Source organism: Heloderma suspectum, chromosome 3 (assembly GCF_057233095.1).
Source record: "Heloderma suspectum isolate Gila_16-S chromosome 3, 16-S_ref, whole genome shotgun sequence".
Lineage (NCBI taxonomy): Eukaryota > Metazoa > Chordata > Lepidosauria > Squamata > Helodermatidae > Heloderma > Heloderma suspectum.
The window spans coordinates 248250992-248263299 of record NC_139460.1 but is presented as its reverse complement, the minus strand read 5'-3'; the positions used below and the strand labels follow the sequence as shown (position 1 = coordinate 248263299).

At 41.9% G+C, this 12308-nt stretch overlaps 1 protein-coding gene across 2 annotated transcripts in view; it reads left to right on the top strand.

Annotated features, from left to right (window-relative positions):
- FHIP2A (FHF complex subunit HOOK interacting protein 2A) overlaps positions 1–12308 on the top strand; it is a 42914-nt gene that overhangs the window by 17932 nt on the left and 12674 nt on the right. For both annotated transcript variants that reach the window (XM_084846143.1, XM_084846144.1), the window contains 8 exons: positions 449–736; positions 3257–3453; positions 3732–3846; positions 3952–4028; positions 4131–4323; positions 6855–7024; positions 8478–8621; positions 11055–11145. In XM_084846143.1, coding sequence (XP_084702269.1) covers positions 449–736; positions 3257–3453; positions 3732–3846; positions 3952–4028; positions 4131–4323; positions 6855–7024; positions 8478–8621; positions 11055–11145 — 1275 coding nt within the window. The remainder of the gene's footprint in view (positions 1–448; positions 737–3256; positions 3454–3731; positions 3847–3951; positions 4029–4130; positions 4324–6854; positions 7025–8477; positions 8622–11054; positions 11146–12308) is intronic.

Genomic DNA, 12308 nt, shown 5'->3' with positions numbered 1-12308 from the left:
GAAGAAATCCAATCCAAAATACGTGGATGACTGCTTGATGGATATAGACTTTTGCAGTCTATAAAAGATGTACAAGGACAATAAAACCCTGGAGCTTCTCAGTACTGGCTGAGGTGAATTACTTCTCAGAGATTCAAAGACACATTCTGTGATTAAAAGTTCTCAAACCCTGAGAGCCATAACAAAGAGCTTCCTCATGGGACAATCTTCACAGATTCAAATGTATACTTTTCAATGACTGGGAAGTTGAGAGCCTTTGGAATCAGCTTCTTCTTCAACACACCCGTTGACTGTTTCTTTTTCTTCTGTTTCTTGGTTCATTTTGGATAACCACCTTTGTGTTTCTGCCTGTTTTAGTCAGGAAGCATTCATTTTGCTGTGTTTATCCTTTAGAGCTAACACCATTTTTATCTTTGTAATTCTCTGTCTGGATTGAATGCTTTTTCAGAACAAGCTAAAAGGCCTGGCTTCAAAAGGTTCAGCAAGCCTAATTACAGAAGACATGCTAAAAGGCCAAGATTCTCTGGCAACAGATACAGGACAGCCTATTCAGCCTGAAGAAACATCAAGCGGAGTGGAGCAAACAGAGAGAGAGAATGACCTTCCTCAGCAGGCAGATGACCTGTCCACAAGTCTAGATGAATTAAGCATCCCTTCATCCCCTGAGGCTTTGGCTGTTCGTCCACATGGGGACTATAATTTGGTGAATTCTCTGCTCAATCTCACCAAAAGCCCAGTGAGTAACACTGTCAGATGTGGCAAAATTAATATTTTGGGTTTTAAAAGGTGTCATTACATAGAGCGGGGAGGATTGCTGAAGGGGCTTTTTATTGATCACTCAGTAATGGAGACATTATCAGTTGGGGTGGGCACTAGAGGCCTCTAAACATATTATAAGCTGTAAGCACCCCATTACATATTTTCGATACAGTGAATACTCTTTGAATAACATTGGTATAAATGTGGTAGCCTTGTTTTTTTTTTTTTGCTTTCAACACATCTATCATAAATGTAGCCTTGTGTGAAAACTCTCTGGTTTTGGAAACGCTTCCTCACCTGGAATGCCTTCCTCACCTTGAATGTCTTTTCCTCCTCTCCTCAGTTAAGTATTCTAATCATTTACGCTGAGGACATTGGGCCGATTTGCCTGATCAAAATAATCCACCATGGTTTATTTAAATCACGGTGTGTGTGGGGCATGATTTCCATAATTACCGTCTGGACACAGCTTGTCATGTTGTCTGAACCTGGGAGGCATGGCTTTTGGAAGGGGAAACAACCCTCCAATAACCCATGTCCTGTTGTAGGTGGCTTATTTTGATCATGCGAACCTGGTCAAAGTATTGCTAATTCCAAGTGTACAGAAACATTTTAATCTCATCAAAGCTGGAGATTACCAGAGCATGGATACCAAAGCTCACTGCCACTCATTCCTGCTCAACCTGTTCTGGATGGGGTAGCACTCCCGCTGAAAGTGCAGGTTCGTAGCTTGAGGATTTCCCTGGAGTCATCTTTGTTACTTGACAAAGGCTCAGGTGGCTTCAGTGGCATGGAGTGCCATCTGTGAGCTTTGGTTGGTTGCCCAGCTACGCCCCTATCTGGACAGGGATAACCTGGCTTTGGTATTTTATTTATTTATTTATTTATTAAATTTATTAATCGCCCATCTGGCTGGTCACCCAGCCACTCTGGGCGATGTACAGCATATAATAAAACAGTTTAAAACAATAACATTCTACAATAAAGCATTTTCTAAAATACCTTAACCCACCCCAAATGCCTGCCTGAACAACCACGTTTTTAATGCTCGGCGGAGGCTCATTAAAGAGGGGGCATGGCGGGGTTCCCTAGGGAGGGAGTTCCACAGAGTGGGGGCCACCACAGGCCCTCTCCCTCGTCCCCACCAGTCTAGCTGTCCTGGATGATGGGACAGAGAGAAGGCCATCCAAGGCTGATCTTGTTAAGCGGCCTGTCTGGTGTTGCTGGAGGCGCTCCTTAGGATAGGCTGGGCCGGAACCATATAGGGTTTTAAAGGTCAAAAACAACACCTTGAATTTGGCCTGGAAAACAGCTGGTAACCAGTGCAACTCCTTCAGCACTGGAGTGATGTGATCTTGCTGGCAGCTGCCTTTAATCAGGCGAGCCGCTGTGTTCTGTACCAGCTGCAGCTTCTTAACCGTCTTCAAGGGTAACCCCACGTAGAGCGCATTACAGTAGTCTAAACGAGAGGAGACCAGGACATGTACTACCGATGGGAGCAGATGGCCGGGAAGGAAGGGGCGCAGCCGCCGTATCAGATGGAGTTGATACAGCGCTGTCCGGCTCACAGCTGACACCTGAGCCTCCATGGACAGCTGGGAGTCCAAAATGACCCCCAGGCTGCGGACCTGGTCTTTCAAGGGTAGCCGTACCCCATTCAACACCAGGTCAACATCTCCCAGCCTCCTCTTGTCTCCCACCAAAAGTACCTCGGTCTTGTCAGTAGTCTATGCTCTGGTAACCTCGAAGTTAGATTACTACGGCACGCTCTACATGGGGCTGCCTTTAAAGACAGCTTGGAAGCTGCAGCTTGTGCAATACGTGGCGGACAGACTGACAGCAGGGTCCACACAGCCAGTACTAACTGGAGCCAGACAGCGGGAACACATTGTATCGGTATTTAAAGAACTTCACTATATCCGGGCCATTTCTGAGCACAGTTCAAGGCACTGAACCTGAATATTTGAGGGAAAGTCTTCTCCCACATCAACCTGCCTGTACTCTAAGATCTTCTGGGCCCCTTCCCCCAGGGCCGCTGCCATCTGAAGTGAGGCAGGTGACTAAGTGGGAGGGAGATGTCTTGACTGCAGCGTCGTGGAACACTCTCTCCAAGAAGGCTCACGTGGTGCCTCCATTGATGTCTTTTAGGCATCAGGCAAAGATCTTTTTCAATTTTTTCCAGGCTTTTAACCTGATGCATTCCTCAATGCAACACTTGCTGTGATTGTGTTTAGCACTACCTTTCTGTGTGTATGTTTTTGTTGTGTTTTTATCAGTTATTCTAAACCGCACTGGATTGAAGGTTGGTATAGAAATGTTTTAAATAAATAACAAACTCGTTGGACTCCCTTCTCATCACATATGCAGAGGATTGGTTTGGAAGTTTCCTACAAGTTACATTACTTCTCCACAATAGGGTATAGAAACTGCAGTGATAGAATGACTGCATCATCTTATTGCAGTGTATTTTACTTCTGCCTCTTCTCTTGTGTGGCAGGATGGCCGAATAGCAGTGAAAGCTTGTGAAGGCCTCATGCTTCTAGTGAGTCTGCCTGAGCCAGCTGCCGCCAAATGTTTAACACAGAGTACATGCCTATGTGAACTGCTGACAGACAGGCTGGCCTCGCTCTACAAAGCCCTCCCTCAGTCGATGGATCCTTTGGATATTGAAACAGTGGAAGGAGTTAACTGGGGGTAAAAATATTGCCCTTGCTTATTTGAGTTACATTTTATGCCTTCTGCATGTCAGGCATTTCTAAAGTATACCTTGATAAATGTTGGTTTCCCACCTCATGCTTGAAGTAGACTATGTGTGAGATGACTCTCAGAAAGTAAAAACGTTCAAGCATCAATAAAATACGAGCATTATCTAAATGCTTAGTTAGAAATGTTATTTCTGGTTATACCGTGATGTGAACAAATACCGAACATATATGTTCTCTTCCCCCCGCCCCGCCCCCACTTCACTTCAGCTTGGATTCCTACAGCCACAAAGAAGATGCATCTGCTTTTCCAGGGAAAAGAGCCCTGATTTCATTTCTGTCCTGGTTTGATTACTGTGATCAACTCATTAAGGAAGCTCACAAGGTTTGCGATACGTGCTTTAACCATTATCTGTGTAGAATCCTTAACAAGTTTAGAAAGATATATCTAAATCAGGAAGGCAACCTCTCTGTGCCCCCTGTGTTTCAGACAACTGCTGTTGCCATGGCAAGCTCAGTGAGAGAACGTTTTTTTGTTGGCATAATGGAACCCCAACTAATGCAAACGTGAGTCATCTTTTTCCATTTAAAATGAGGTTGGTCATCCTTCCCCCTTTTTTTAAAGGAGGAACCCATGTCATTTTCTAAAAGAATCTTTCTCGTGATCAGTTCAGAGATTGGGATTCTCACGTCAACTGCCCTGTTACATCGTATCGTTCGTCAAGTTACTTCAGATGCTTTAGTGCATGAAATGGTTTGCTTTATCCTTGGAGAGCAGAGGGAGCCAGAAAAACTGATGGATATCAATAGGCACCCTTTGAGACATCGCTTAATTGAGCACTGTGATCACATTTCAGATGAGGTAAGAAATTAGAATATAGCATGTACATAACGCAGTCTGCCAAAATATCAAGATTGGTATGATTACACTTGTAAACAACTGTCTTACGATTGTTACTAACGATTAGATCCTTCAAATATTCAACACCACACGAAAAAACCCTGACTGTGTTTAAGTAGTACATCTTCAGACATCTGATATCCATAAATAAAATGTGTTGAAACTGTTGAGCTACATCAAGCTCAGATTATTACAGCTTCAACTGGTCTTCCATTCCTAGTGCAGGATCCATTCTGAGGGAGAGTAATCCACTGAGAGCACAATCCTGTGGCCGCTAGTCAGTGGCTAGACAGCCATAGGATAGGTCAGTTCCTGGGAACCAGCCTTGGGGCCCGTGCCTCTACCCTCTCCCACGCTGCCTTGTAGGCAGTGCGGAACAGCTCCGCACTCGGAAGAGGAAGAGTGGTGAAAACGGTGTGTTCCTGGGGGCGTGCCAGGGTGGAAGTGCCATTCCGATGCTTCTTATATGTCGTCCAGCGTCCGCGCGCTCTCCTCCTCCCGCTCCAACTTCCTGCGGCTAGACAGCCGAAATCGGCTGTCTTGCCATTAATGCAGGGAGGCTGAAGCGTGGAGGGAATGATCCTCTCCACACTTTTCCTGCCCTACATTGGATAGGTGGTTGCCTCCAAGTTCGGAAGTGGCCACGTATCTCGATAGGATTGCTCCCTGAATATAGTGTTGAAGTACAAATATGTGGAGGTCCTGGGTTCAGTATTTACCTTAACCATGAACATAAGGAGCAACTCCTCTATAGGGAAAAGTTACAATGTCTGGGACTGTTTAGCTTAGAAAAAGGGCAAGTAAGAGGAAACATGAGAGAACTGTTTAAAATTATGCATGATGTAGACAAAGTGGATAGGAAGACATTTTTCTCCCTCTCATAATACTAGAACTCTGGGCCATTCCATGAAGCTTACTGTGGGAGATTCAGAACAGATAAAAGGAACTACTTCTTTACATGGTGCATAGTTAAACTATGGAATTTGCTACCACAAGATGTAATGATGGACACCATTTTGGATGGCTTTAAAGGGGGATTGGACAAATTCATGGAGGATAAGGCTATCAATGGCTACTAGTTATGATAGCTCTATGCTACCTCCAGTATTAGAATCAGTATACCTGTGTATACCACTAGTTGGGGAACGGACACGGGTTGGTCATGTCTTACTTGTACTTTTCCCACAGGCAGCTAGTTGGCCATTGTGTGAACAGAGTGCTGGACTAAATAGAGCCTTGGTCTGATGCAGCATGGCTTTCCATAATGTTCTTAACTCACGGGGAAGGATGGGGTGGTTTGTGCTTGTAGGGAATGGGGGACCAGTGTTGCTATTTGCCTGAGTTTGGGTGATAACATACGGACCCAAAGCTAATGCACTGGGCATAGAAACATCTCAGGACACCATGAGACCAGGTGCTTCTCTTACTTCTGGTCCTCATCTGGGTGACTCACGACACTAACTTGTGATCTTTGCCCCATCTGCCAAGGTTGAAACTGTAAAAACCTGACAGTTGATTCAGAAAGGTGGAAGGGGGAGGGTGGAATATCAGGAAGAAAGGCCTAGCAGCATTTTCAGAAGGGTGAGTCTAGGAGCAGGCAGACCAGTGAGAGCCCCAAAGTGCTTGGCCAGCCAAGATGTTGGAGTCAGGCAAACCTAAGATCCCAGCTTCTGCCTTTGGAGAGAGTAATCAGTTAGTCATGGTTTGCTGTGCCTTGTTCCCAGTTTCTAGACATCTAGTGTGAGGACATTTATGAATTCGGATAAACTCCAAATTTATAATTCCTTATAGCAAGTTACTGTCTCTTGGTCTTATCTTATGCAGTTGTTGTGAGGATGAACATAGAATATTGTAAAGCACTCTAGAAATATAGATTATTATTTTGGGAAGCATTAGTTAAACTGTATGGACTGCAGTGAAGTCTACATGGGTGTAAGACTCCAGAGTACTGTTTTATTATCTTTTATAATAATCAAACGTGTTTGCTGCTTATATGAAACCTCTTTTGTGGATTAGACTTGCCCCAAGCTTAGGTAATGGGTGTTTGACAAACCAAACCCTGTTTTCCCAAGTCCTGATTGCAGTGAGTAAATGTAAAGTATCTATACATATAGCTTGGAGTTGAATCTTTTGCTTGCTACTCCGTTAGCGACCAGCAGTTAATACCATAAAGAAGATATGTGAGAAAAGGACAAATATTAAACATTAGAGAAACTAAAGATTCTTTAATAGGTGCAGCACTGTAAAGATGTGCACAGAATTTGTGCTTTACGTTTCTTCCTCCATGGCCAGATCACTGCCCCTTTCTCCATGCACATAGAATTATGCAAACAATCTTTCTGGGCGTAGGCAGAGTGCTCTGGCCATAGAGGAAAACACCCAGTCTCTTTCTTCATTGCCAAATCGGAGCACCCTTCTTGGAGAGGTGCGGCTTTGGGGAGGGGGAACTCTGCTTCAGCATCTAATATCTTTTTCTTTTGTTAATACTGCAGATCAGCATAATGACACTCAGAATGTTTGAGCACCTTTTGCAAAAGCCTGATGAACACGTTCTTTATAACTTGGTTCTTAGAAATTTAGAGGAAAGGAACTATACAGAATATAAACCACCCTGCCAAGAAGATAAAGATGTGGTGGAGAATGGCCAGATAGCAGGAGCTGTGTATGTGGTTTTTCTTTTCTGTGTTATTTTTCCTTTCCTCTGTGTCACTGAAGAGTTCTGCAGTAGCTGGAATATCTTTCAGCTGTCATTGTCAAAACAAAGATTGCCTTTTAGATTAAAGGGCTTTTGCTTTAATATGCTGAAATGTTGAATCTAGATAGAAAATCATTGTTTTAGGCTTTATATTGTGTATAGAACTCTTACATAATCCAGCATTTTAACCATTTGTGAGTAATTGAAAAGTGGAAGCAAATGGGTTTGTTGTTTAGAACTGAAGAGCTGCTTATATATTATAAACAGCTCTTCAGTTCTAAACAACAACAACCCAATAATTAATTTAGAATTTGCTTCCACTTTTCTGTTACTCTCACACAATCATATACATATATCTTTGAACTGAATATATCCTGAATATTCTGTGTGTCTCCATTGAGGAGAAATGCACATCTGCCCCTCTTTCACCTCGGTGTCTCTCAGGCTGTAATCCTAATACAGTTACTAGAGAATAAACAGGTATAGAATTGCACTGTCAGTTGAACAGAGGTGGCCATGTGCATCTGCGCTTGTGTTTGGTGCAAGGGGCCAATGGAATAATTCCTTAATTTTTGCCAGACTCATTTTTGTTTCTCTGCATTCAACCTAGGAACATAGGAAGATGCCTCATACCAAGTCAAACCACTGGTCCATCTAGTTTAGTATTGTCTGTGCCAACAACAGCAGCTTTTCAGGATTTCAGACAGGAGTCTTTCCCTCTTAAATGCACATTAGGCCTATCTGAACCTGTCCCTTCTTCCCTTTTCAATTGGTCTACTTGACCTTGATTAAGACAAGAATATGCTCTGCAAGACATTTTGTCTTTATTTTGTCTTAGTGACATTGGGCAAGACTGAGAGCATTTGCTGGTTAACTTGTAGGGGTTTGCTGTGAGAAGCCTCAAAAATTCACTATGTTTGCACATTGCCCAGTATTTTTCACCAATGGAGAAAAGGTTGTTAAGCCCCTTCCAGACTATGAGAATAGACTTGCCCTGCTTTATTTATCCATCAATGTTTAATGAATGCTAGTTTGTTTCAATGTTCGCTAGTTCAAGGTAATTCTGTCTGGTCATTAAAACTAGAACTAAGTTGCCTAAAGTGGAAGAAGTAAGGCAAGAGCCAAAGAATTACGAAACTAGTTCTGCACGCCATGGACACTTCAGGGTTTTGTTTCTCAAACAGGAGTCTCCATGACACATGGCAAGCTATTTTAGAGGTATGTTTCAAAAGCAGTTTGTGATTTGACCTGCGGAGTGGGTCCTGCAGTTGAAAGGGGGGAAAGGTAAACTGGATGCACACAACCCTGAAGTAGCTCTTTGGATCACAGACCTAGATTAAATGTCTTGCAAGAGAAAGTGATTAATGTTCAGTGCTTTTTTAAACAACAAAACAAAGCTTGTTCTGCTGCAAATTCACAGAGATCTGGAAGAAGATCCATTATTTACTGATATTTCTCCTGATACCATGTTATCAAACCAAGAGTGGCTTAGTGCTTCTCCACCTGCCAGCCCAGATCATCCAAAAAATGATGGGAAGACTGAAGTTCATAAAATTGTAAATAGGTAAGTTGAGCCTAATAATAAATGGGTCTTTTTCAAAATAACTACAGTATAATAAAATCTTCTCTTAATTTTCCCTTGTACTGGTTGAATTGTGCAACCCCCACCCTCCCCCAATTAGCAAGCAGGAGATTGTAAGGTTGATGAAATAACTCCAGTCTTTAATAGCAGGTGACATGTATGTATAGCATTCCAGTTTCCCATGAGTTGGAAGCAGAAGGTCTATGGGAGAGCAGATTAGTGGATCACCTTCATTCTGTGATGAAGACTGAGACCAGCATCTTGTGGAGACCATTGCCTCTCCTGTGGGTTGTGCGGGAGAGAGCAAGCAAGGGAGGGAAGTATGTGTAGGGGAGAGGGGGAGCAGGTGTAAAATGAACAGGCTGCATGGAATGTAATTTATCTGTCAGAACAGCTCTTGATGCATCATTCCCAATGTAAATTCGACCTGAAATCTTTGACCTTGGCTCCAAGCCTGTTTCCATATATTCAGACCTATTCTTTCATTCAAAATATCTTGGGTTTAATTATGAAATAACTGTCAAACATTATTATGAAAACTGAAAAATGGTTGCTTGGTGTGCAGAACTGAACTCTCAGCTGTGCATGAGAAACTGGAAAACAGAACGCTGGAAGAGAAACATCTGAGAGAGAAAAAACGCCACTAGGTGGTGGTGCTTTTCCTGTAGTAGTAGTTAATAGGAGAAATCAGTTCAAATTTCTTTTGAGTGTTATACAAAGAGCTTTTGTTTGTTTGTTTTCGTACAAAAGAGAGAGAGAGAGAAGGATTTGTTGCAAGATCATACTCGCATATTTTGTGCAAAGTCAAAACCAGCATAGGCTCTCAGCCGGAAGGCTGGATTAAGAGAGTTGCTGCTTTCCCTCTCCCAACACACACATTCTCCCCCAGGCAGGTAAATTCATATTTTATTTATTCAAATACAGTATTCATTGCTAAATATTGGTAAATATTAGAACAATGATTAATTATTTTGCGGCATTTTCTGATAGGAGACTGAAATTAGATATTAACATAGGCTTTCTAAATACCTTTGTAATTAACCCATATAAACCAGAGTAAAAATGAGATTTTCAGACAAAGGGGAAGGCAGACAAAAATTGATTTCATTACAGATGTGTAATGGCAGGAGGCAAAGGAGGGATATTTGGGGTATATATAGGTGAGTGCATGAAATAATGTAGAAGGGGTGTGCAGGCATGCACGGCAAAGAAGGGTTTGTTTATTTTTATTTATATGAGCTTTTTGGTCCTAAAAAGGACACATAAAGTGGCTTACAGTAAAAAAAAAAAAATTAAAATGCAGTCAAGCCAATTTAAATATAAAAAAACCAAGTCAAGAATTAAACAATCAAGTCATAATCAACAGGGGAGACAAAAGTTTCAAAACTGGCCAAAAGCTAGGCAAAATAAAAAGGTCTTGACAGCTCTCCTAAAGTTTAAAAGAAAAGGAACTAACTGGTCTTTGAGATGTTCTTTGGAGCTGACAAAGTACTCAGTATCAGGGCTGTGTACTTCTTTGCCCATCCTCCTTAATTCTCTTGTCAGAATAACTTTAACAAATGAGATATATGCCTGTATTTACTCACTTTTATATATTTTTATTTTGGTCCCACGTATTTACACTTTGGGGAACAAGAAGGGGTTCATAGGAGCAACAGTAAACTAACAGAGTAGCCAATTAGCTTCCCTGCTTACACCATTTAACCACCCATTTACCCCTCAGAAAAAAATAAATTGGATAAAAAGGGTTGGGGGGCTGCATTGCTGCCTGAGAAGGAGCCACGTCTTCATTCTCTCTGTTGCACTTAAGCAATGCTTTATTATGGGATGTACTGATATCAAAAGAGATTAGAAGGAGGGACATAGCAGCCATAAAACTGAGTAAAAGGGCCCATGATCATAGTTAAGGACTCAGTCCTGCATTTCCTAGAATCCCCCCAAAACCAAAGTGCAGAGAAGCAGCTACACATATACACATTTTAGCATGTTATGTAACTTTTCTGTCTTTCAGGCAGTCATGGAAATAATAAGCATGGTTGAAAATGGGGTGGGGAGAAGCCATATTTAATGCTATGTTCAACTTGTTAGATGTAACAGAAGAAAGAAATGCAGCATACACTATTGGGATGAATATCACCATGTAAAGTTGTAATAAAAGGTGGATCGTGTGTGCAGTTACCATGATGGTAATATGCCATCTGAACCACCATGGAGTCAATAATAAGGCATTGTTCTCTTTCAGTGCAAAATCTCAGTACACAGATTGACAGACGTGCCTCAGCTGATTTCTGTATCTGTCTTAATTACCAGCAGTATCTGTAACCGCGTATGTCCAGCAAGGGCTTAATAGTGTTTGACATAGCTATTGCTATAATGGTATACACACAAATTATAGTGACTTGTTTCTCTTTTCAGTTTTCTCTGTCTTGTACCTGATGAAGCCAAATCTTCCTACCATGTTGAGGGCACAGGTTATGATACCTACCTCAGAGATGCCCATCGACAAGTAAGTGATAATGAAAAATGCTGTTTAGTGGCTGACGCAGAGGACTCAGAAAAAGACTGGCAGATAAGGCAACACTATTTTGTGGGTGGATAGATAATATATATTTGTTTAAGCCAATATGTTTTGTTTTGAAATAATATTCCCATTGAAGCCCTTCTATATAAAAGAACATAAATTTAGCTCAGCTTCTCTTTTTTGTATGCAGGTGTTTACAAACAGACTGTACTTCTAATGTTTTCATTCCATTATGTTCTGAGGCAGAGGTAAGCAACTTGGTACCCTACAGATATTTTGGACTACAACTCCCATAAGTTCCAGCCAACATGACCACTGGTCAGACATTGTTATGGGAGTTGGCATCCAAAACATCTGGAGGGTGCCAAGTTGCCTACCCCTGTCCCAAAGTCCCAGTTTGGTTCTTCAGTTATCTAGTTTGTGTGTGAGTTCATTGAACGAAAAACACACACCAGGAAAACAAATATTTACCATGTTTCATTCTGTAGTCCAGTGTTCTAAATCTGCATTTTCTCTGTACAGCACTGTAAACTAAGCAGATACTTGATGAATAATAAAAGGAGATAGATTAGGTTAATTCTGTCTGGCTCCCAGCATCTTAATAGCAACATCCCTAAACTGCGCTCCATGTATGAGAGCCTAATTTTTTTCCCCCAGTGATGTGATGTGTTGTGTATTACTATTATTATTTTGGAGACCATTGTATTTTAGATTGATACTTCATAGAAATGAACGAACAGTGTAATCTTTCTGACAATTGTATTCAAATATATTGAGGGGGGGATTGTATGTGTTATATGAGAGAGAGAGAGAGAGAGAGAGAGAGAGAGGGAGAGAATATTCATTTCACAGGAAATAAAGATAGTTGGACTATGTACAGTGTTCTAAATGGGCTATATAAGGTGCAGCACTATTTTAATGCAATTATGATAATCATAAGAAATGACCTGGTTTGCACATCACCGACTACCTATGGTTAACAAACGGTGGGTTGTTGGAAATGCAACACAGGCGGGCATGGTGGTTCTGGTGTACCCACCCACTTCCACTGCGATAAACAACCCAAGGACGCCTTGCTCCTGGGTTGTTTATGTGGCATTGGAACCTGGAACTCTGGGTTGTTGGGGGACGAACAACCCAAAGTTTGA